The sequence below is a fragment of the Bubalus kerabau genome, chromosome 20 (assembly GCF_029407905.1).
Source record: "Bubalus kerabau isolate K-KA32 ecotype Philippines breed swamp buffalo chromosome 20, PCC_UOA_SB_1v2, whole genome shotgun sequence".
Taxonomy (NCBI): domain Eukaryota; kingdom Metazoa; phylum Chordata; class Mammalia; order Artiodactyla; family Bovidae; genus Bubalus; species Bubalus kerabau.
The window spans coordinates 48,965,090-48,990,570 of record NC_073643.1 but is presented as its reverse complement, the minus strand read 5'-3'; the positions used below and the strand labels follow the sequence as shown (position 1 = coordinate 48,990,570).

Sequence of the window (25,481 nt, the reverse complement as noted above, 5' to 3'; positions counted from 1 at the left end):
TGTGCTAACCCTCTCCCTCACCTCCCTTCAGTGCCCAGTGTGGGGAGCCTTGTAGCCGTAGCCTAGACGGACATTCTCATGAGTATCTTTGCAGCTCCCGGGGGCTCCCGGCTGTGCCTGGCTCTCCGCCCCCACCCACTGCCTGCTGAGAGCTCGTGCTGCGGCCACACTCAGCCACCTGCCATTCTCCACCAGCCACAGCCTCCCTTCTAGGGCCTGAGCAGGTGCAGCCCCCCTCGGCTGGAGCCCCTTCCCTGTTTGTCTAGGTAATTCCATCACCCCCAGGTACTCACCTGGCTATCACCTCCAGGGCGCCTTCCCAGAGCCCCACCAAGGCATGCTCCCCCGGCTGCCTTCCCTCTGTTGCCACTCCTGCACATTGGCTTGCAGTTGCCCATCTCTCCCACTCAGCAGCAGCCTCCTTGAAGGCCAGGGAAGCCCAGCATCAGAGCAGCACAGCAGGGCCTCCAAACTTAGAAAACCAAACCAGCGCAACCCGGCCAGGTCACACCTAGAGTAGACATCAGGTGGGAAGAAGCAGGCGCACCCAGAGTCGCATCTCTGCTGCATCAGCTGTGTGACTCAGGGCTCCGTGAGTTCTGATCCAGGACTGTGGTGGAGTGTGGATGGGAAGGAGGAGACCCGTCCTCCCGTGGGGAGAGATTGGCTCTGCTCCTTGGGGGTCCCACCATCATCGCACTGCAGTGAAATCATCTTGCAGCATTTTACCGACTGTGATACACTCTGCTTGCTTTCTTTCCTCTGCTCTTTCCCTTAGATCCAGTGCCATCTCTGTTGTGAAGATTCTGAGGGTCCTAAGGGTCCTGAGGCCGCTCAGGGCCATCAACAGAGCGAAAGGACTTAAGGTTCGGATTCCTCCCCAGGCTGGACCAGCTTTGGTCAGGGTTAGCTGTCATCACTGACTTTCCTGGGCCGGAGCTTGGCTGAGGCCTGATGGATTTTTCAAGTGGGTTTTGGCTTAGAAAAGAACATTTCTAGTCAATGAGGCTACCTCTCCCAAGTGCTGGTAGCATTTTAAAAATTGCTATTTTAAAATTTTTGTTAATTTAAAATATTTTTCTTTATCTGACTACTGTCATACTTTATTACTTTTTTCATTATAAATAGTATTCCTTTGGGTATAGTTCAGTCTTTAGCTCTGTTCTTAGGGAGTTTGTACAAAAGGCCAGAGGGTTAACATTTTCCCAAGTCGTCTTATGGGGTACATAAGAAGGGCTTGTGTGCCAGCCACTGCTGTGCCCCATGGCTCTTCTTCTACCCTAAGCTCACTGCTTTCAAGGAAACCAAGGAGCAGCTGCTTACAGGGCGTCCCTCTCAAGTGGCCATGATGCACTGAGGGGAACTCGCCATAGATCACTACCTGCAAGGCAAGGCATAGAGGGCTGTCAAGTAGGAAACTCATAGAAAAATGCACATAGTCATAGAAAATCTTGGCTGATATTAGTTCACCCTGTGGCTAAAATAGCACAGGCAAGTAACAGCCCTCTGTCCGCTCCCCACCCCTTTTCCCCAGCACGTGGTCCAGTGTGTCTTCGTGGCCATCCGGACGATTGGCAACATCATGATCGTCACCACACTCCTCCAGTTCATGTTCGCCTGCATCGGGGTCCAGCTCTTCAAGGTACAGGGCAGGGCCCTTGAGCACAGAGCCGAGCCCGTCTCTTCAGGGGGAACCAGAGTTTGACTGCCTGTCTGTTTTGTGTCCAGGGAAAGTTCTATCGCTGCACAGACGAAGCCAAAAGTAACCCCGAAGAATGCAGGTGAGTGTCCTGAACGTTGTTGCTGTGTCGTCACTAGGTCGTGTCAGACTCTTCATGATCCAAGAGACTGTAGCCTACCAGGCTCCTCTGTCCAGGGGATTCTCCAGGCAAGAATACTGGAGTCGGTTGTCATTTCCTTCCCAGACCAGGGGTCAAAATCATGTCTTTTACAATGGCAGACAGATTCTTTATCATTGAGCCACCCAGGAAGCCTGTCCTGAACGTGGGAGTGGGGAATTCAGAAGAACAGATAGAGAGCTTCAAGGATTTGTTCATATTTAGTGTCTCTGAAGGTTTTGTTGTAGAGGACAAGAGTTCTGAGAGCTCAGCCCGTAGCTGGAAAGATGGAGGAGTTGCTTTTGAGGTGAAATTCACAGAACATAAAATTAACCTCTTCAAACTGCACAGTTCAGTGGCATTTCATACAACTCTGTTGTGCTACGAGCGACACCTCAGGCCAGTTCCAGAGCTTTTGATCACCCCTAAAGAATGGACACATGGGAAGTTCCCCATCTTCCCCAGTGCTAAGACTCCACACTCCCGATGCAGGAGGCTCGGGTTTGTGTTCATTCCCTGATCAGCGAACTAGATGCCGCAACTAAGAACTGGTGCAGCCAAATAAATAAATTTTTTTTTTTTTTTTGGTTTTGAAAAGAAGCAAAGATTCCTTGTATTTTAAAAAAGAGAGCGAATGGACCAGTGACTTTTGATGTTTGGTGTAGAATCAAGTAAACTGAGGCGTGGGCACTAAAACTTAAAATAACAATTAGCTCTCCCTACAGCCACATGTCCAAGTTTTTCCTCAAACCAGAACTCAGAGCTCAACCTGCCGGAGTCCAGGATCCGGCCTCCTCTGCTGACTTAAGTCCCAGGCTGCTTCTCCCCACGTGCCCCCCTCACCTGCCTTTTGGTCTCATTTTCATTCACAGTAATGGTGACAGGAGAGAGCAGGTGGTGAATACTCATTCCTCTTGCCCCAGCTCATCCACGTGACTCTGAAGGCAGACACGGAACCACAGCCTGAAGTGCTGAGACCTTAGCGTAGACGTTCTTGTGTCCCCGTCCTGAGATGTCACCAGCCACGGCTGGGCCACTTGCACTGGGTGCTCACTGGGCACCTCTTTTCAGCGGTCAGGGCTCTCAGAGAGTTATCTGACTGCCGTGTGGCTGTGGCTGTGGGCTTTGGGGGCCCCGTTCACACTGGGTTGGGGGGGGTTGCCCATGGAGGTGACAGTATGGAAGCCTTCCTGTCCCTCACTATGTCAGCCTCCTCTTCCATGGAACAAAGGTGCTAGAACCCTTCCAGAAGTGAAATTGTATGAGAAATACTGTGTGCCAGCAATTACAGAATTCTTTTGGAAAGAAAGCTGGGAATATTGCTAATATCAGAAAAGGAGTTCGATTAAAACTAAGACAGAGATAAGAGGATGCCTGGGCTGGTTTCCCGAGCTGTGGAATTCTGCACGGCCAAAGCTCTTGGTTCTTCATTGCACACTTGGAGCCCATTGTAGGAGAGATGGTTCTTGTTCAGTAGTTCTCCTTTGTGATCAGGCATGTGCTAGGTGTCTGCTTGGTAGCTCTGGAGAATACTCATTTAACTGGTTATTTGAACCATAGAGTAGACTAAACACAGGCCAGGATATGGAGAAGGGCAGCCTGTGCTGTGCTCAGACCTGTGGCCTGGCTGCGGACCGAGCGGGATGGTGCCCGGGGTTGCAGAGGGATTGGCGTGTCAACCCATTCCATGTCCAGCTTGGGTGACCCCACCTCTTTTCCTGTCTAGGGGGCTCTTCATCCTCTACAAGGATGGGGATGTTGATAGTCCTGTGGTCCGTGAGAGGATCTGGCAAAACAGCGATTTCAACTTTGACAACGTCCTCTCGGCTATGATGGCTCTGTTCACAGTCTCCACATTCGAGGGCTGGCCCGCGTGAGTACCAGGGCCGTGTGTCTCCTAGGGGCGCCCCTGCTGCTTCGCAGGCACCCTGGGCTGAGCCGTCTCTCCTGGAGCGAGTCCTGTTGCTTTTCTCCAGCTTTGCAGGCCTCTTCTCTGACTTTGTAACTTTGGGCCACTTAGCAGTCACTTCCTGATGCACAGGGCTCCTCTGTCTGATTTGGTGAATGATTCACCTCTATGGGCAGCTGCCAGGACTCTCAGATTTGAGAAGCTGGGATGGGGTGAGGGGGACATCCCTGGATGGGAATAGGGAGTCCCCAGAGGCCTTTTTCAGGCCAGCCCCTGTGTCGCCCCATCAGTGAAGCCATTACGCTGTCCTAAAGAGGCCCTTGATCGTGTCCCAGACTGTCTGTTCACTCCGAGTCCTAATATGTACCAGTGTGTCATGTCTTTTGCTGATGCACTCACTCGGTTGTTCATGAAATGTGCTCTTGATGTTAGCTCTCCGCAGCACACTGTATTAAGCCCCGTGGAAGAAATGGAGCTGTCTAGACATGGTTCCCCCTTTCAAAGCCTGCATGTAGTCAGTGTCCTCAGCCAAGCCAGGCAGGAGAGACCTGGTGCGTCAGTGACATGTAGCACAGGGCCCTGAGGAGTGACTTTGGTTTTGACAGGTGGAGTAAGAAAAAGGGAGGGAAGTAGAATACAAAAGGAGAATCTCTTCCACCTTTCTTCTTCTCTGCTCTCTGATGGCACCCCAGCTCCTGCCACCAGAATATACATACATTGGTGGTGTTCTGCATGTCAAGTTGTCATGCCCAGAGGAGCTGTGCAGGGTGGATGGGCTGGCAGGACTCTGGATGCGTGGAGTACCTGCAGAGTAAAAGGACACTCGGGTGGGGCTTGGCCCTGGGGGAGGGGAGCATGGGTTGAGAGCCTGCACTCTCAGAGGCACTGGCTGTGGCCTCAGATTTTAAACATGTCACTTTAGCAAATCTGATGGCAGGAAAATGAACGAGCTTAGGGCTCAGGGCAGATGGGCTCCACTCTGAGTCTGCCCCCCCCAGGACCTTGACCTTGACCTTGGACACTGAGAGCCCTCCCTGAGCTTCTGTAAGACAGGACTGCAGTGTGTCCACCTTTCCAGTTGGATGCACAAGCATCCAGCACAGGGCGGCGTGCAGTTAGTGCTCGGAGAGGCTGCATCTGCATGGGAATGGGCATGAATTGAACTGGAGGCTGCTGCAGTAATTTCCCCTCCTTCTGCTCAGAGTTCTGCTTGGCACATATTTCACTGTAGTGCCTGTTTCAGTTTGGGGAACCTCTTGTAGTTCTTTGGAATTGCCCTGGCTGCTTACTCGTGCTCTCGTGTTTATAGCTTTCCATTCCACCAAAGACTTGCATGTGATGTCCTTCCTCTCTTCTGTCTGTGACTAGAAAGGAGCATTATTCAATACTTGTAAATCTTTCTTGGTTCTCAGAGCAATCAGTTCACAAATACATCCCAGGTGCTCCCTCCTCCCCCAGATGCTGGGCTGCCTGGCCTGACGCTCAGGAGGCTTCCTGGGGGACCACTGTGTATCCAGGGGACTTGGGGTGGGCTCCTAGTGAGGGCTCCCACTGTCAGTGCCCCCAGAGGCACTCAGAAGGCAGTGGGGCTGGTGCTGACTGGTTCTCTGCTCTCCAGGTTGCTGTACAAAGCCATCGACTCGAACGGAGAGAATGTGGGCCCCATCTACAACTACCGTGTGGAGATCTCCATCTTTTTCATCATCTACATCATCATTGTCGCATTCTTCATGATGAACATCTTCGTGGGCTTCGTCATCGTCACGTTTCAGGAGCAGGGAGAGAAAGAGTATAAGAACTGTGAGCTGGACAAAAATCAGGTTAAAGTCACACACTGTTTGGGCTTCCGTCCCTTAAGCTAAAGAGGACTGATCTCTCTTTTGATGGCTTTCCCCACGTGTAGAGCAGGGTGCCCACCTGCTGTCTGCCCCTGGGGCTCAGGCCCTGCTCAGAGCATACTCTCAGCCAATCTGAGTCATCAGTATTGAGAGTTAGTTACCCAGAGACAGATGGGGCGGTAATTTTTAAATTTACCCCCACATGTGGGTGAGAAGCCAGAATACCTTGGCCGCCTTGTGTGGTCATGACCTACCTGTGAGAGCTCAGCGTCATGCAGCGTGGTGTGGCTTGGGGACAGAGAACACCCCCGATACTCGCACAGTCCCTGGCGGGGCATAGCCTTGACTTTTCTCAACCTTGGGTCTGTTGACCCTGGAGGCTGGATAATTCTCTGTTGTGCTTCCTGTACATGGTTTAGAAGTATCACTGGCCTCTACCCACTAGATTCTAGTAGTACCTTCTGCACCGCCCCCCATTCTGCACCGTTTTTGGTGAGAACCAAAAACATCTTCAGACATTGTCAAATGTCCCCTGGTTGAGAACCACTGACTTAGAAGGAAGTACCCTCTCACAGCACAGGGAAAGTTACTAACTTTAACCTTGAGACCAAGATTGCACTGGAACCACTCTCCCTTGACCCTGCACCTCATTTTAACCAAGCTGACAGACATGGGGGCCTTTGGCTCTGCTTGCTTGATGATGTGAGAGGGCTGGGAGACTGGGTCTGGTTGTATTCTCCCTGAACCTGCTCTGTGACTGTCGGTGCTTCCCCCCTCCTGTCTGGGTTAGCTCCCTTATCTCTTAAATTGAGGACATTAACGAGTTAACTTTCAGCCCTGAAAAGTAGTCTGTGAGATGGAGATTGTGTTTTTGGAGTTTCCCCCAGGCCCTCTATCAGTAGCCATCTCTGATGATTACATAGTGGGCAAGGGTCATATGCCAGCCCAGGCTTCCTGGGGGGAAGTGGCCATGCGTGGTGAGGCCGTCTGTCTCGGGCTATATCATCCCCGCTAGGGGAAACACGAGGACTGCCGGGTTTTCAGGGAGATGTCACTCTCGTCGGGTGCGCCTGCAGATTGTATCAGCCACAGTCTGAGGGAGGCCTGACTCAGCTCTTCACCCTCCTGACCACCGCCAAGGAAGAAGAGCGTCAGGGCAGGACCCAAGCAGCAGCCGAGCTCAAACTAGGTCACCACAAGGTCCCAAAGAGGCTCCGATCAGGGGTCCCAAGAGGCAGTACGTGAGGTCACAGCAGAGCCAGGCCTTGGATGGAGAGGAGCCTGTCCAAAGTCAGAATCCAGAGACAGAGCCGAGAATAGGGGTCAGTGAGGGCCAAGGAGCCAGGAGGGTCTGATGCTGAGCTGAAGGCTTTCGAGGCTGGAGGCTCCTCTGTGCCGGCTGCACGTGGCGCACTGGTCTCGGCCCCCATGTGAGTGCCTGGGGCAGTGCCCTGGCTGTCATCACAGACCATGTCCTGGGGTTCTGAGATGAACTCAACGAGCTCCTGAGCCTCAAAAGTTCTCAGCAGACACTCAGCTCACTCACCACTAGATGCTCAGGGTTAACACCCTCGCTTCTCCTTCTGGGTGATGTCTTATGTGGGTCCCTCCTGGAGCAGCCAGGGACCTCCAGTCTCAGGGAATCAGCCCAGCCCCTCTGATTCTTGAGGATTTCCTTGCCTCTCATTACTTGGCTTCTTTTCCTGGGCAGGAGAATTCTACCATTCCAGCATTGAGGAATGGCAGGCAGAGATGGGGATCAAGGCCTTGCATCTCTGCTTAATGCACTACAGGACCTCAGTCTTTTAATAAGCAAAATGAAAGCACATTGGCTGTTCCACGTACCCTCCAAGGCTGCTGTGGGGGGCGGATGAGGTGATGGATCTGGGGGTCCATTGTCAGTGATGCTGAGTGGTACCCTTGGGGGATTTCTGTGGCAGTTTCCCGTCATCCATGGTCCTTCCCAGTAGGTGTGCACCGGCTTTTCAGGGCAGACGAGAACTGTGTCCTTCTTCCATAGACGTGCTCAGGACCCCCGTTGCTCTTTTCTGCCGTTGCAGCGTCAGTGTGTTGAATACGCCTTGAAGGCACGTCCGCTGCGGAGATACATCCCCAAAAACCCCTACCAGTACAAGTTCTGGTACGTGGTGAACTCCTCGCCTTTCGAATACATGATGTTTGTCCTCATCATGCTCAACACACTCTGCTTGGCCATGCAGGTAAAAATGGAGACAGCCACGCGGATCACATGTGGGCCTTCGGCGCAGCCCCACGCCCCAGATCCTGAGGGTGGAATGCCGCCCCCTCACAGGAGGAAGGCTTTGCTTTTCGGATGAGTCTGGGCTGCAGTTTGGCCAGACTCCCATTCTGGCTAGCAGTTGCCAGGGCAGGAGTTTACAGGCACTCTTTTGCATAAGAGACTGACTGTATATACATTGTGACCATTAGTGACATTTCTGTGGAGCCTTAGCATGGCCTTCCAGTCTGTAAACCTTTCCTGTGGGCTCCTGTGGCCAGGGAGTGGGTGAGGACTCAAGCTCTGTCAGTGTGGAGCTGCAAAGACAGGGGATTCAATCCTGACTTGACTCCTCAGCCCCTGGGTGATCCAGGGCAAGTTATTTTCATCCGCCAGGCCTGCCTTTCTTTGTTGGTAAAGTGGGAGACAGAGTTGATGCTGGATGACTTGTGTCAGGCACTTTGCCCTGGGACCGTCTGAGTGACATTCTTATCCTCAAGTCACTCTCAGCATGGCGGTGGGAAACGTTCTGGTTTGTGGAGTATGGAGTCTGACCTGTGTGACTGCCTCTCCTTGTTCATGCTGGGAGCAGGAGCTGCAGCTCCCATCAGTTGGCCATGTTGAATTTCAGAGCGGGACTGACAGTTTCCAGCACTCACTCTGCCTGATGGCTGTTGCGCCAGGACGAGAATGGCCGAGGTCTAGTTTCAGTTTCCCACTGACTGTAAGGATTTGAGCAGACCGGTGTTGTCTGGAAAATGGCTCTAAAGACAGCCAAGGATACATTTTCTGGCCCTTTCCTTAAATTGAAGAATTCTTTATGAATGAAAAGGATCCTCTGCTGATGTAGGGAAAAGCATACAGTCAAGATAATACTGACTTTGATTGAACATAGGCCTAAATGGCATAAAATGTATACCTGACTGAGTCATACCTTTGTCCATAGACCTGTGGGTGTCTTCTGCATTGTACCTGGGTCAAGGCCCTGAATATAAACCCTGGCGGGAGAAAGGGTGGATTCCCTTTATCCTGAGCAGAGGAAATGGATTTCTTTGCCTTCATTGTTCAGTCACCCTCATCTTGTCAAGGCTCCTGCACTCTGTGGGGGGTCAGCCATGTGCCCGTGCAGGGTCAGTAGGATCACTGGGAGAGGGTGCTGGATGGGGAGGTCACCTCCATGTCCAAGTGTGGGATGGATGCTTGCTGGGGCCTGGAGGGCTGGGGAGCCTCCTTTCGCAAATCTGGAGCAGACCCTGAGAACTGTGCCTCTGCCTCCATCCACAGCACTACGAGCAGTCCAAGATGTTTAATGACGCCATGGACATCCTGAACATGGTCTTCACTGGGGTGTTCACTGTCGAGATGGTTTTGAAAGTCATTGCATTTAAGCCTAAGGTAAGTTGCTGAAGTCATTTGTCAAGGGCTGTTGCTGAATCATCTCCGAGAAGTGCTCATTTCCTGTTAGTCTTGTGTTTCTGGATTATGCTGAATGGTTCTGGCTGTTAACTAGGTTATCACCTGATAAGGGCATCTGTGTAACACAGGGGAAAATAAATTTACAAAACCTAAACCTCATAAAAACAATTCTGAGAAAAAGAGCGAATTAGGAATTTGCACAGTGAGGATCGTTTTGAAACCAGATTTTCTGTTTCTAGAAGAGCATGTGTCACTGTCTCAGGAACTCACCTCCTTACTGGAGCACTGGGGACATTGCTTTCACAGAACCCATCAGATATAATTCTGCCCTGATGTTACTTTTAGATTTCCAGCATATAAACTTCAGTTTTCTTTGTTCCTGGTCTACAGCATCTTTTTCACCTTTTATGGAAAATTCAACCAGCTGCAGACCTCTCAGAGCCATACCATCTTTTGTGTGTTTAATTTAGAAAAATTTCTCTTCACTTTAAGACAAAACAAGACATTTATTTTAAACTGTATTGGACTGCTCTGCATTTTATGTCCCCTGTAGGAGGCCGTGCATCCAGTCCACAGTTGTCAACGTGTGTAGTATGAGAGACAGATAGTACAGTGTGGGAAAAGATGCACAAGTCCGGAAGCAGACTGGATTCAAATCCCCAAGCGAGTGACTTCTCTGCTCTGTGACTCCCATTTCCTCATCCATGAAATGAGGACACTAGTAGTCCTGTTTCCTAGCATGGTTTAGAGGAGTAAGAATCACTCTGTGTGCCATGCTAACAGGAATGCCTGGCCTGGCACGTAGCCCCATGCTGTACGCATGCCAGGACTGACACTGTGACCGCTGCCGTCCTCCTCAGCAAGCGGTGATGTTCCTTTGTCCTGAAACTCTAGACAGAGGAGTGGGTCCAGGCTCAACTGTGGGACATCTGACCCTCAGTTTCTTTACTAGCAAACCCTCCACCCATCCAAGTTAGAGAATGAGTTTAGCAACCCCCAGTATTTGTTCATTGGTGTGGAAAGTATCTGACAATACTGATCTAAGTAAGACCTGGATTACGAAATGACGGTTTCACATACTCCATACTTTAGTGGGATTCTAATTCAGAACTGTTCCTTTCTTTAATTCGAATTAATTTCTATGCCATCTTTATCAGATCTTTGTGGACCAAAAAGAAAGGACACTTGTAAGTGACTTATCGGGGTGATTGCAGTGGGGTCAGATTTGGCACTTCTGCATGGCCAGATGCTATTTCCTGTGACTTGTCCATATCTCCATACATACACATTTCCTCCCCTCCCAAACTCTTCTGGATTTCCTTTGCGATTTTGGTTTGTATCCCTCTGCCCTTTCCATCTCTGAACAGTATTTGTCTGGACTGATGGAAAGGTTGCAGAATAAGAACTTTGAAAGTACTTGATCCAGGCAACATGGAACGTATCTATGGGACACTTCCCAGATCCCTGAGCCCTGTCTTCCCCCTACCCGGTGATGAAGCTCCCAGAAGGCACATTTGCCCATGGCACACGTGTGAGTCTGTGTGTGTCTGCGTGTGCGCGCTGTCGGTGGCTGTGTCCAGTGGACCGCTGATACCAAAGCTGGGAGGGGAGTTCAGTGGCACGTGAACAGACTGGGTAAGGCCAAGGGGAAGTCAGTAGCTAATTTATAATCAGTACTGATAGATCAGAGTTTTAAAATGAGTGATTTCCATTAGAAACTGCACTGCTTTGTAGTTTTCCTCCACAAGGTATTTTTACAGCAGAAGACAACTTCAGATTAGAAGTGAGAGAAATCTTTAAATGGCAGCAGCAGCATCTCTCGGAGAAGGCACTGGCACCCCACTCCAGTACTCTTGCCTGGAAAATCCCATGGATGGAAGAGCCTGGTGGGCTGCAGTCCATGAGGTCACTAGGAGTCAGACACAACTGAGTAACTTCACTTTTACTTTTCACTTTCGTGCATTGGAAAAGGAAATGGCAACCCATTCCAGTGTTCTTGCCTGGAGAATCCCAGGGATGGAGGAGCCTGATAGGCTGCCGTCTATGGGGTCGCACAGAGTCGGACACGACTGAAGCAACTTAGCAGCAGCAGCAGCGCCATCTCTACACTCGAGGGGCACTGTCGCTGTACGTGTGAAGCAGACAGATTTTATGTTGTCACAGTGTGTCTGGAGGAGCCAGGGAGAGTCATTTCACCAAGAAGCAAAGCTCTTCTTAAAACACTTCCTGACTCTCCTGTCTCCTCTTTTGTGTTAGCAAAGCAAGGTCAGGCCTTCCGCAGAGAAGTCCCTGAGGCCCTGCTCCCCATCAGAGGCAGTGGGACTGAGGAAGCACGTGGCAGAGGCAGCCGAGGGGAGAATCTCTGTGAGGGAGACGGCCAGGAAGACAGAGGGCTGGGAACCTGGCCCAGCAGCTTCAGTCCAGAAAGTCTTTGTCTCTCCGGGAATGCTCAAATCACAGGGTCCTCTGGGGTCATGTTCTCCACGGTGAGGGACACACCTTCTGGGAGAACTTTTTGGCATCTGTCAAGAGAGATGGGATTGCAGCTATTTTGTTGTAGAAATACAAAGAGTGAAGTTAGCTCAGGTGGGCCTCAGTGTAGCAGCGTGGTGGCTGGATGGGGGCTGTCGTTGGGCATGCTGGCCGATGGGTGGCCATGAAAACAGCCCTCCTGGTGGCCGTCCGGATAGCCCTTGGCCCAACTGAGTTTGCAAGTTGCCTACCATGCGGGTCCCGCCCAGGATCAGTGCTCCCACTTGACAGACCCACAGGGTCCCTAGAGACTTACCCAGCCCTGGCACTCAGGAATCAGTCAGTGAACGCTGGGCAGATTGCCTGCTGGCAGGTGCCATCTGGTGAAGGCAGAGGGGGTGCTGGGGGCTGAGCGGAGGTGGGTTCAGTGGGAGAGAAGTGCTTGCAGGTGGAGGGTCAGGAGTGTGGAGGCACCAGAGCTGGAGATGGGGTATGGTGAGGGAGGCAGGAGCCTGGGGGTACTGTTGGCGGCTAGGCTGCTGTGTGGAGCACAGCCTGAAGTGGTGTGGTGGGGTGAGAGTCCCTTCTGGAAGCGAGAAGCCATCGCAAGAGGAAGGGTTCCGACCAGTGGAGGAACCTGACTTCTTTTCTCTGCAAGGCCTGACTGGTAAGGGGGCCTTTTGAGAGCACATTTAGAGGGACATGGTCTGAGGCTCTGCGAGCTGAGATCACCCAGTCTCCATAAGCAGGAACGGCCGAGCTGGGGGGTGGAAGTAGGAACCACCTCCCACAAAGCTGGGAGCTTCCCTGGTGGGGAGGTGGGATCCTTCCAGGGAGAGAGTTGTTTGGAGTGTGAGTTCAGCAAGCATGGAAGGTGTCAAGAGGCCAGAGAGCCAGGGAGTGAGGGCAGGGCAAGTAGGCTGTTCAGTGGGTTGTGTCAGCTCCCCAGGGAAGGCCCACCCATCGGGCATTGACCTCACGCACTTGGAGTGACCCGGGCGCCCTAGGGTTTTAAAAGGTGGGCTCTGATGTGAGTAAGAAACAAGTCTCGTTCCCCTGGCCTTCCCCTCCAGTTCTCCTGAGGGGCAGCTGCTGGAATCCTCCAGTGGTTCTCTTGCCCCAAGGAGGGCTTTGTCTTCTTCTTTGTGCTTCTGGAAGCCACCCGTGTGGTGGTTTGTCCAACACGTGTTCAACTATGTTACCTACCTCTGCCATCGGCCTTTCTTCAGGGAGCCACACTTTGTTCCCACGGTTTAGAACGCTAAGCATTTTGCTCTTGGTTCTACATTTGACCCTTGAACAACACGCGGGTTAATCCAAGTATAACTTAGAGTCGCTCCTCCTTATCTGAGGTTCCCCTGCATCCGTGGATTCGTCCGACCACGAACCACGTTGTGCTGTGAGATTTACTATCGAAAAATATTTGCTTGTATGTGGACCTGCACATTTCAAACCCGCATTGTTCAAGGGTCAACTGTGCCTTGAAAATGCCTGATCTACACACCAAGACACTGGAGTGTGGAAAAAGTAGAGTTACTGGGTTCAGAGGAAGAAGAAAGTGGTTGAGCACTGTCCTCCTGCTTCTGTGCAGAGCAGACCTGTGGTAAACACTGGGCACCTGGTTCCGTCCACCTCCCAGGACAGCATTCCCTCCCCCGGGTCCCTGGCGGAAATAAGGCTGCTCAGTCAGCACCAGCAGTTTTCCTGGAGTATATTCTGCACTTCCTGGAATGAAACCTCGATACTGTCTTTTCAGTTCATCAGTGAGTACATATATCTCAGTGATGTGTTTTAATGCCAAAAAATGGCAACCCACTCCAGTGTTCTTGCCTGGAGAATCCCAGGTACAGGGGAGCCTGGTGGGCTGCCGTCTATGGGGTCGCACAGAGTTGGACATGACTGAAGCGACTTAGCAGCAGCAGCAGCAAAAACACTTAAGAGGAAATACACCTCTCCTTAACTAGAACTTGATATCAGGCTCATCTGTGGGCTCAGCTGTCCTGTCAAGACCTGAGTCCACAGCTCCCTCCTGGTCTCCTTCTCCCCTGGTGAGACACGTCCATGCCCAGGGCTTCGTGGCCAGCTTGTCTCACCCCAGCCTCCACTGCCCTACTCCCTCCTCCGTCACTCAGCTGCTGAACCATCTCCTGCCTCTGGCCTCGGCCCTTTCCCTTCACCTTCTGCACACTCGCTTGTAAACCCAAAGGTGACCGTGCATCTATTGTGTGTGTGTGGTGGGGTTGGGTTGGAGGGGAGGTATTTCTTTGTTGAGTATTCACAGTCCGGCACCAAACACTAGCGCACTTACACGTCTGCCACATTTCTGGTTGTGAGTTCCTGGCCATTCCTCCTCTGCCCCAATCCCCAACTGTCAGCTTGCTGGACTTCTCCATGGCTCATGCTTCTGTGCCTGGAAGCCCTTTGTCCACCTTGCTGTCTTTTAAGGCCTGTCTGGAATGTGGGCTCCTCATGACAGTGTCCCCCCAGCCCAGCCAGAGTCAACTCTCCCTGCACACGTGCTTCTGTTAGATGATCAGTGTGCATTGTCAACATCAGTTCCACCCATGTCTCTCCCTCCATTAGCTGATGAGCAGCTGCTCAAGGTCACAGGCTGGGCTGTGTTTGTCTCACGCGATGCCTGCTACATGCAGGTTACTCAGAAAAGTGATGGTAGGAAGAAAAGAATGGACAGGTAAGCCTGTGAGTTCAGGCTCTTGGCGTCAGACACTACCTGCTCTTCCATCACAGGGGTTTAGGCAGAGCAGAATGACCAAATGTGAACGTGTTTTTCTCCAAGCCTCCGCTTGCCCTTTGGGAAAGCTTATGCTGGTTAGAAAGCTGTGAGTTAACAGTTTCTGCCCAAAGCTGGCACAATGGGTCAACCCTTGGGTTAAATGCTTCCTAGATAATCCCTGGAAGAAGTTGGTAGGTGATTCAGCTGCCTCACTTCAGTTCAGTCGCTCAATCATGTCCGATTCTTTGTGACCCCATGAATCACAGCACGCCAGGCCTCCCTGTCCATCACCAACTTCCGGAGTTCACTCAGACTCACGTCCATCGAGTCAGTGATACCATCCAGCCATCTCATCCTCTGTCGTCCCCTTCTCCTCCTGCCCCCAATCCCTCCCAGCATCAGGGTTTTTTCAATGGGTCAACTCTTCGCATGAGGTGGCCAAAGTATTGGAGTTTCAGCTTCAGCATCAGTCCTTCCAATGAACACCCAGGACTGATCTCCTTTAGGATGGACCGGTTGGATCTCCTTGCAGTCCAGGGGACTCTCAAGAGTCTTTTCCAACATCACAGTTCAAAAGCATCAATTCTTTGGCACTCAGCTTTCTTCAAATTCCAACTCTCACATCCATACATGACCACTGGAAAAACCATAGCCTTGACTTAGACGGACCTTTGTTGGCCAAGTAGTATCTCTGCTTTTGAATATGCTATCTAGGTTGGTCATAACTTTCCTTCCAAGGAGTAAGCTTCTTTTAATTTCATGTCTGAAGTCACCATCTGCAGTGATTTTGGAGCCCCCAAAAATAAAGTCAGCCACTGTTTCCACTGTTTCTCCATCTATTTCCCATGAAGTGATGGGACCGGATGCCATGATCTTTGTTTTCTGAATGTTGAGCTTTAAGCCAACTTTTTCACTCTCCTCTTTCACTTTCATCAACAGGCTTTTTAGTTCCTCTTCACTTTCTGCTATAAGGGTGGTGTCATCTGCATATCTGAGGTTATTGATATTTCTCCCAGCAATCTGAATTCCAGCTTGTGCTTCTTCCAGCCCAGCGTTTCTTATGATGTACTCTGCATATAAGTTAAATAGGCAGGATGACAATATACAGCCTTGATGTACTCTTTTCCTATTTGGAACCAGTCTGGTGGTCCATGTCCAGTTCTAACTGTTGCTTCCTGACCTGCATACAGGTTTCTCAAGAGGCAGGTCAGGTGGTCTGGTATTCCCATCTCTTTCAGAATTGTCCACAGTTTATTGTGATCCACACAGTCAAAGGCTTTGGCATAGTCAATAAAGCAGAAATAGATGTTTTTCAGGAACTCTCTTGCTTTTTCGATGATCCAACGAATGTTGGCAATCTGATCTCTGGTTCCTCTGCCTTTTCTAAAACCACCTTGAACATCTGGAAGTACATGGTTCACGTACTGCTGAAGCCTGGCTTGGAGAATTTTGAGCATTACTTTACTAGCATGTGAGATGAGTGCAATTGTGCGGTAGTTTGAGTATTCTTTGGCATTGCCTTTCTTTGGAATTGGAATGAAAACTGCCTCATTCAGCTGCTTCAGTAAACCCCAAAAGGCCAGTGATTGCCTCAGCTTCTTCGATCTGCAAAGAGACTCTAGGCAGCAAAAAGAGCATGGACTTGGTCTTCTCGTTTCCACTACAAACACCTTGCTGCCTAACCCATGCCGCGCCTGTACTCTGTCCTGGCTGTGGGTCCAGCTTGGCTCCCAGGAGCCTGTAGTTGGGCAGGAGATGACACTGATGGACAATCAGGACAGAGTTCTCAGAAACAGCAAACTTCCTGGTCCTATGTCCACATTAATCTGGGTTATGTTTTGAATTTCCAGAGTCAGAAGTGTTTTCAAATAATTGATGTTATTGCTTGGGAATGACTTGCTTGGTTCTTTCAAATGGGTGAGAAAGGAAAAAAATAATAAGGGCCAACTCTGACTGGGCTGCTAGGGCCTGCTGGTTCCACATGCGGGCCCTCAGCCTCAGCATTCAGTTGTAGGAGACCCTCCTGTCACAGGCTAAGAGGAGAGAGCATGAAGGCAGTGCCGTGCTGGAAGCCCTGGCCTAATCTGCTGGTCACCAGATGCTGTGGTAACTTTGATGGGAAGGGTGAGGGCTGAGTCATACTCAGTGACAAGTGACTTTATTACAGAGGAGGCTACTAAACAGGGAAATGGGATGTGGGAAGAAGGGGAGGGCTGGCATTTTCTGCCTCCCCTGGACCCCTAGCGAAGCCACCTGGCCAGAGCCTACGGATTCCAGGCACCTGCACCAACTCAAGCCTCCTGTCTCCTAGATTAGGGGTGTCAGTCCAGGAACCCTCTGAAATTTGGGCACGATTTAGTGAGTACAGTAGCCTCTCTGGAGAGGGAGTTGATGAGGTTGCCAAAGAGTTCTGGAACCCCAAAGGTCAAGTTGCTGTCAGGTTGGTTCTGAGTGACTTTATACATCACAGTGGACCAGGGTGGGCCAGCTGGCGAATAGTTCATAGGCTGATAGGAGTGGTCCAGAGGTGAACACTGACCGCTCTGGAGAGACAGGGACTCCTGCGAGGAGCTCCTGCGGAATAAAGTCCAAAGCAGAGTGGGCCTGAGTGCACAGGCGGTGGGTGTGGCCTCCGCTAAGGGAGGTGCCACAGCAGGACAGGACAGGGGCTGACCGTGTGCGGGATGCGACAGGAGGGACAGTGGGTCTTTACTGGTCTCTGTATCTCTTGAGGCCCAGTCGCTCCTGACGACCATGTGTTTCTAAGGCATCAGTTCCTCTCTGGAGGTGAGGGGAAGGCCCTGTACATGCTCTGTGACTCTGCGTTGCTGTTAAACCCCCAAAGAAAGGACAGGCTCTGCCCCCAAGAGTGTGATCTGTGGCTAGGCCGCCAGTTAGCCTGCTGTGCGTTACTGTTCGCAGTGATGCGAATAATCTGTGAATAAACGTGTGTTCTCACAGTCCGGTACAGTGGCGGCGTTACGCCCACTGTGTCATCAGCTGACTGTATGGTCCAGCGCTATCCTGGGTGAGGGAAGCAGATTGTGCCTTTGCGGCCGGGTGCTGGTCTCATCGCTGCCCAGCGTGGCCAGTCTGTTGAGGGGCACCAGCCCTGTCCTCACATGGGGGCGCCCTTCTCCTCAGTTTGGCCAGCCAAGAGCCCCGCCTCGTGAGAAGAGGAGCTCTAAGATGTGAGATGTGGTATTTATTGAGCAGGCCCTCCCGTCAGACACGTAACGTGTACCACAGATCACAGAGTTGGGGCAGGCAAGCTTTTGCTTACTGGTTAGAGGCTGACAGAGGGGTCTGGGAGGTGGCAGTCATGAGGGTGAGGAACTGTGAGGGAGGTGCTGGGACTGTGGGCAGGGAGGGGAGAGGAGATGGGGGGCTGCAGTCAGAAGTCATGGCAGTTGGTTGGGAAGGTTGTACATTCTTTAAGATGAAATTGTTTAAAAATCCCGAACCCTCAGGCAGTGTTAGAGCTCCTCTGTAAAGGCACTTGGGGGTGATTAACAGTGATCAGGATGGACATCTCTACCACAGCTACTGGAACAGCCAGCCTGTCCACCTTCTCCACAGTGGCATAAAGGGCCTGGGCTCTGCAGCGGCTTCCTCTGGGTCTGCACTTGATACCAGTTCCTGGGACCTAACACTTCACAGAACCTTCTGTTCTGGTCTTCTTGATCCAGCACTAAGTTGTAAGCATGCTGGGCACCTTTTTATTTAGTTCAGACCGGGGTTTTTATTTCCACAACACGTCCTGTCTTGTTGAAAAGACACAGTGGATTTTCAGGTGTTGGCCTTGCAACCAGAAACCTCTGGGTACAGAGCTCCCACTACACCTTCCAATGGAGGGCTTCCTGGGGACTGTCAGGAGACGACAGGCACTAATATAGCCCCTACTGTGCTGAGCCCAGAAAAGGATGCAGAGTGTGTGCCATGTGTACATGGATTTTTAAGTTGCATCCTAGGGATGTTCTACTTTCCACAAGATACAAGAACCCAAAACAATGACAATAGAGCAGAGCTGAATGACCTGGAGGAGGCATGCTGATGGAAGGTGGAGGCATCGCCACGTGTCAGGCACTATCTGAGCTCAGAGCCCTGGGCTGGGGGAGATTCATCAGGGGTGGAGTGGGGGGTGGGGGCAGAGCAGTCAGCACAGTCCTCGTTCTCAGAGGGCTTGTCCCAGGGTTGACCTTCAGGCACAGACCCCAGATTTAGTGATCACAGCTGCAGAGAACAAGAGAGATTCTGACTCCCCAGGATGGGAGCTGCAGGTGAGGAGGACCTGCAAAGAAGCCATCAGGGCGTTGGCATTTGAGCTGAGCCTGAAGGAGGAAGTGGATGTGGGCAGGTAGCATAGGGTTGGAGAGGCCAGGATTGCAGAGGCCTCCGGGGGTTTGCAGGATGGAGAGGAGCCCTCTCAGCCTGGAGGATGCAAAGGGAGGGAAAGACAGAGAGGAGAGAAAGAGGAGCCTCTTGGGGGGTTGACGCCGCTCTGGGGGACAATTGGAGCCTCGACCATCATCATCCTAGCTCAGTGCTCCTCCCCCATGAGACCTTGCCTGCACTGACCCCCTGCCTGCACCTCTGTACCTGGACCATGTGCATTGCCGGGCTGTCTCCCTGTAAACCTTCGTGTCCCTTTGACCAAGAACTCTGTGAGGACATCCTTTCAGGACATGCCCTCTGCAGTACTTGGACTGGCGAGGAGGGGCAGGGATACTGGTTTGTTTCAAGGGCACACAGTGAGAACGTGTGAAATGCCAGTCATAGTGCTCAAGTGGGGGTAAAGGAGGTGGGGTAGTTGGGGACCCCATGCAAGGAGTAGGAGGGCCTTCTCCTCCCTCAGCTTGGGGTTGTGACTCTGGGTGCCAGGGCAGGGTCGCCACGTGCCTCCCTCTTGTTTGTCTTGCAGGTATGTGGCTTGGTCCAGTGCCGCCTAGGACCAAGATCTGCATTGAGTGTGCGTGCATGCATGCGTGTGTTTGCGAGTGTGTATGGACTCTTTCACACATTTAGGTGCCCCACCCCACATCCCTCTCCACTGGTGGACGGTGTGGTCACTTCCCTTTGGCTCCTGGTTTCCGTGGGTGCTGCGGGGCCTGGGTATGTCCCCATGTGGTCGGCATGGCGTCTCCTTCCTACATGCTCATGAACGTCTGCCCCTGCCTGCTCTGTCCAGGGGTACTTTAGTGACGCCTGGAACACCTTTGACTCCCTCATCGTAATCGGCAGCATTGTAGACGTGGCCCTCAGCGAAGCCGACGTGAGTATGTGCCCGCCCGGGGCGCCTCCCATCCTGTCTCTGTCTGCACACCCACCCCACCCTGCACTGCATCACCTGGACAAGTCACAGAGCCTGATCGCACTTGATCCAAAACCAGGAGTTCGCTAGGGAGAGCGTGGAAGAGAGGCCTTTTAGTGTAGAACTTGATCCGCAGGCCTTTTGAGACACAAATCGTCTTTGGCGGGACTGACGATGGTGCAGTAGGCAGGGCAAGACAGGGACTTGTGACTGTTTTTATTTGCTCTGTCAGAAGCGATACCCAAAATGACGTACCTAGTATATTTTTATTTTAGGGCGATTTTTTAAGTAGCCAAGTGGCTCCGTGCTAGAATGTTCCCCTTTTATAACACTGTCCTTTTCTTCTTTTTTTCCTGTTGTGCTTCCTCCCTTCTGTGGCTTCTGGCTGCTTGCCTAACAGCACTATTTCACTGATGCATGGAACACTTTTGATGCCTTAATTGTTGTTGGTAGCGTCGTTGATATTGCTATAACTGAAGTGAATGTAAGTAGCCAACTTTGTGTCCTATAAACCTAATTGTTTTCATTAAGTCTAATGTGGAAGAGACCAGAAACCCTCCCCCATGCATCTCTATACACGTTTAGAAATTCACGCACACATTTGTTCCAAGGGCTTCCTTGGTAGTTCAGGTGGTACAGAATCCGCCTGCAATGCAAGAAACCCTAGTTCGATCCCTGGATTGGGAAGCTCCCCTGGAGAAGGGAACGGCTACCCACTCCAGTATTCTGGCCTGGAAAATTCCATGGACTGTATAGTGTATGGGGTCGTAAACAGTGAAGACACAACTGAGCAACTTTCACTTTTGTTCCAAAAGACTATTTTCCCTCCCGCCCCCATCCCCTTCCCCTGAATGACAGTGGGGAAGTAAACATGGAATTGCCATTTTGGAATGAAAACATGATTAGTAAAGACCTTCTTAAGATGTGAGGGGCTGGGAGTTAATTGTGTGGGTATGTGAGCGTTGCCGCTCGGTAGCTGTCTGACCTTGGCAAGGCCCCCAGCTGCTTCATGCCTCAATTTTTCCAGCTGGAAAACAGAGTTGATAATGTGAGCCCTGGTGCCCACCGTGGTTCTGTGGAGGGGCAGGAGGGAAACCCCACAGCCATGCCCTCGATATCCTCACCTGTACCCTGCCCTACTGGTGACACTGGAGAACGTCCCCGTCCTAGCTCCCAAGTAATGATGCAGATTGAAGGCGGCCCCAGGCCAGGCAAGGGGGCCCTCGAGTGTATCAGGAGAGGGTGTCAGCGCTCCTGTGTTGCACCCAGTTGAATCCTGGGTTGGGGAGCAGTGTGGTAGATGGAGTGACACCCCCTGCACCCTTTAGGAAACATCCGGAGAGCCTTCCTCAATACTCAGAGGCTCCAAAAAAGGGCAGCACCGCCTCCCACTGGCCCCTCTGGGATCTGACTCATGCCTCGACCAGGAGGGCCTGTTGTGGGCAGAACAGGCCCTGCCCACCTGGTCTGTCCCCAGTGCGTGCCCAGGTTGTGTGGAGCCCTCTGCGGGGATGGGTGGAGCATGGGGTGGGTTGCTGTGTGCTGTGCGGGGCTTCCTGCTCCACGGTGCCAGCCTGACCCTCTGCCCCTGACGCGTGCCTGGGAATGGGTTGCCACGCTTTGCCTGGCTGACATCTGTGGGATCGTATGGTCCATCCTGGTGCCCAGACAGCGTGTATCAAATAAGGAGAAGGAGGTCTCTGTATGCACTGCTTTGGGGGCCAGGCTGATAGTGGAGTATAGAATAGTGGACCGCTGGACCTGGGCCTCAGTTCCCTCATGGACCCACCAGGGTGAATGATGTCTGCCTTCCCTGCTTCGTAGGTACATTGCAACGATAAAATGATAGGAGTATTTATGAACGTACTTGCTAAAAAACCCCAAAGTGTTAGGGAGATACAGCATCGTTACTTTATATGTAGATTTTCCTTGTAATAATAAGGGAAATGAACTGTAAGACATTACCATGTCCTTGAGGATGTGAGTTAAGCCTCGTGACACTCAACTTCATGCCATGACCAGGTACTGAAATGGTATTTTGTTAGACTTAGGTACGTAGATCCGCCAACCTCCATAAGCTTAGATGTCTATAAATTCCACTTTATGTGAAATACTCCCCGAGTCAGGTATAAAATTGCCATTCCTCATGTGTAAATTACGCTTGGTTATAAAATAATCTGATGCTGGGAGAACAGCAGGACCCTCCCTGGGTGGCCCTGGGCTCTCTTCTCAGTTTACGACCAGACGTCTCCCTGCCTAATCATCTCACCACATACAGCACTTACAGCCTCCATCAAAGAAAACTTATGTGAACATTCTGGAACCAGACCCTTAAGTCAGAGATGGTCTCTAATGCAAGTGAAAATATCATAAATGATACTTGGAGCAGACCTCCTTGGAGTGCTGTCGTGCAGGTGGTGGAGTTCAAGCTTAGTTTCTGTGTGCCAGGATGTGGCCAAGGTCTGTGCACCAGGTGGACAGCCCGCCTCTGTAATGCCTGACTCCCGCTCTGGTGCACCCGCAGAAGCACACGCAGCTTCCTGGCTGCCTCACCACGTTCTGGGGCTGAGCCCACTGCACCTTCCCTCTGGTTCAGCCCTGCTCAGCAGTGTCTCAGATGTGTCCGCCTTCACCTTGCATTGGTCAGGAAAGCCCCAGGTCTATAAACGCCCGCAGACCATTTTGTAGTTAGCATTTGACTCTGGGGTGTCTGTGCAGTACAGGCTTTCATTGACATTCCATCAGGCTTTCAAAAATCACACCGGTTAACATCCTTGTACTGTTTTTCAGTAACTGTGACCTTCCCCTGGTCAGATGGAGCCTGAGACCAAACCTCCCTGAGCCGGGAGCAGTGCCAGTTCAACGCCCTGGGCCAGTAGGGGACCTTAGGGGGCCTCAGCATTTCTGTGCTGGGCCTCCATATAGAAGGGATGCTCATGGCCACCTTCTTGTTTACTCAGTCCTTCATCACATCTTCACTGGGTATCTATGACCTGCAGGCCACAGCACAGAGACGAGAGACTAGGTGTCCTTAACCTCTGGTGACATAACTCTCGCAGTGTAACCGGTGGCTCCTCCAGCTTGCCCTCTCCCACGCCGATTTCCGCAGGGAAGCAGCACACAGGATTTCCCTGGTGGCCTATCCCTTTGCACTCCTGACTCAGCTGAGCATGAATATTCTTGGTCCATCGTTGGCTGTTTTTAGCTGCCATAAGTCATCATTTTTCGCAATGTCTAATTTGCTGTGCTGTCTCTCCCAACCTCTGTTGATCTTTTCTGTTGCCTAATTGATTTTCATGTTGGTTTTGTTTTTAGAAAATTGTAGCGGCAAGTATATATAAACATATATACGGTGAAGTCGTTAAAGCAAAAGCACTCAAAAGACTGTATTCTTGTCTTTGGCTTCCCCACCTTGGTTTTTGCTGAATTTCACAGGAGTGCTGTGGGTCGTGGTCATCTACATTGTTTGCTGGGCCCTATTTTGTGCTCCAGCCTGGCACCTGAGCTGGGGCCATCTTGGTCAGTCACACGTGGCTCTGTGACAGACCAGCGTAGTTGCAGGAATGAACTGATCTGACCTGGGAAGGAGAAATCGAGCCTGCGTTTGTGCTCTTTGTGAAAACAGTTTGGATGGCCCTTTCCGTTGTCTGCTTGCATGCTCACGCAGCCCTCTTCACCCTGCCCCCTCCTCCGCAACACTCAGCCAGCCGCACTCGTGCTTTGAGAGCCCTCTCGGACTTGTCTTCATCACGGTTGGTCATCACGCCATCGAGCTGCTAAAATGTCAGATGAGGACTGGCGGGCTCATTTTTGCTCCTTCTTTGAGGCCTGTTTGTTCCTTGAGTGGAGAAATGACCCAGCCTCATATTCTCCATAACCCAGAGAATGGCTGTCGCTGACATTTAGACTTGGCCTGTGTCGTTGCTACTGGGGAGGCAGCACACGTGTTTAGAAGCCATGTCTGCATTGTTGGTACTCAAGAGCAACAGTAGGAGCCCACTCCCAGGCACGTCAGAACTGTCGCTGACTTGTGGACCCAGGGTGGACCAGGTGGCCCACAGCTATCCTCCATCTCTTGTTCTGAATCCACAGTCAGGTTGCTCAGCCCTCCATGCTGCATGCTCACCCTTTTCCAGGGTCCAGGTAGCTGGTTTCTGGAGACAGACTCAGCAATCCCCAATACAGAAGCCTTCCATGCCAGAGGTGTTACCTGTCAGGTCAGAAGTCAGAGGCTCCCCATAGGAATTCCCCAGTATGCTTCAGAGTAACTGATTTGCTGGGTGCTGGCTTGCTTCCTGTCTGGATTGGAAAACAGCATCCTTTCAGCTTTTTCAGGAAAAGATGAGACTTAATGCATAAACACAGGCTTCCCTAGTGGCTCAGCTGGTAAAGAGTCTGCCTGCAATGTGGGAGACCTGGGTTCAATCCCTGGCTTGGGAAGATCCCCTGGAGAGGGGAATGGCTACCCACTCCAGAATTCTGGCCTGGAGAATTCCATGGTCTGTACAGTCTTATGGGGTTGCAAAGAGTCAGACACGAGTGAGCCACTTTCAGTTTCACTTGGTTTGCTTTGTGTCTGGATTGGAAAACGGCATCCTTTCAGTTTTTTTGGGGAAAAGATGAGACTTAATGCATAAATGCAGACTGCTCCCTGTGCACTTGGGGAACTCAGGACTCATTTGACTCCTGTGGCTGCAGAGGGGTTGGCCTGGAGCCTACATCTCAAGAGCCTACTTAGGAGCCCTGTGGGAAGGGGCTTTCCAGACCCTGGTGTATAGTTTGGCTTCCTAAGGCTGAGGGTCCATGCTCCTCTAGGGTTTCAGAACGAAGACTGGCATCTCAGGAAGGAGCTAGCAAGGCCATCTAGCCCAGGGCCCAGGATGACCCTGGAAACTCCCCTATTGAAGACTGATCGTTTAACCCTCAGTGCTGTCTGTAGAAACTTCCTGGGGACTGAGACCTTCCCTAGTGTCCTGGCCTCTAGGAGTGTCCTGTGGTTGATCCCAGGAGTCTGGCAGAGTGGTGTCTTGCTCATGGTCCATTTATACCCTTCACCAGCTCCCTGGGTTTGTGAGCCTCCTCCATCCCTCATAAGGAAGATGGGGATGGCCCTACTCAGTTTGCATCCATCTGAGTACTGAACCCTCATCAACCCCAGAAGAACCCATTGCTTAGCTGTAACAGCCTGTGTGGGCTTTTCTGGTGGCCCCACTCTGTGTGGCTGCTCCAGATCTAAAGGGAATGAGCTGTTGTGAGTGACAGGCTGAGTTGGAACCACCTGGGAGCTTTTAAAAATACCCAAAGCTTGGGCATACTCCAGGTCCTTTAAATAAGAATCTTTGGAGTTGGACTCAGGCGTCAGAGTGTTAAAGATCCCCAGATAGTTCCTATGGGTAGCCCAGGGTGAGAGCTGGCCTGCCCTTTTCATCGGGCTGGCATTTGTAGTTTAGGAAAGCCATCCTCAGGGTCCCTCAGTTTGTAAGATATTTTGGCAACTTGGACTTTTCCCTGAGTGCCACCAGTGACATCCCTGCCCAGCATAGCATGTAGGGGCTGGGGAGGGGTGTCCCAGGCTGCTCTGGGGATGCATGCAACCTGGTGTGCCGTTTGCCCTGTGCTTCCATTCTTGCATGTCATGCTGCCTTGTCCCTCCACAAATGCTATTTCTTCCTCTTCTTTGTTTTTTTTTTGAACAAGACTACCCATGATTTCATGTTCATAGCCCAA

At 51.6% G+C, this 25,481-nt stretch overlaps 1 protein-coding gene across 1 annotated transcript in view; it reads left to right on the top strand.

The window, feature by feature from the left end:
- The window catches only part of CACNA1D (calcium voltage-gated channel subunit alpha1 D), a 326,915-nt gene that overhangs the window by 259,557 nt on the left and 41,877 nt on the right, over nucleotides 1–25,481 (top strand). Inside the window, exons 21-29 of the mRNA XM_055557680.1 lie at nucleotides 779–866; nucleotides 1,535–1,642; nucleotides 1,729–1,781; nucleotides 3,565–3,711; nucleotides 5,366–5,567; nucleotides 7,646–7,804; nucleotides 9,106–9,216; nucleotides 19,632–19,715; nucleotides 20,155–20,238. Coding sequence (XP_055413655.1) covers nucleotides 779–866; nucleotides 1,535–1,642; nucleotides 1,729–1,781; nucleotides 3,565–3,711; nucleotides 5,366–5,567; nucleotides 7,646–7,804; nucleotides 9,106–9,216; nucleotides 19,632–19,715; nucleotides 20,155–20,238 — 1,036 coding nt within the window. The remainder of the gene's footprint in view (nucleotides 1–778; nucleotides 867–1,534; nucleotides 1,643–1,728; nucleotides 1,782–3,564; nucleotides 3,712–5,365; nucleotides 5,568–7,645; nucleotides 7,805–9,105; nucleotides 9,217–19,631; nucleotides 19,716–20,154; nucleotides 20,239–25,481) is intronic.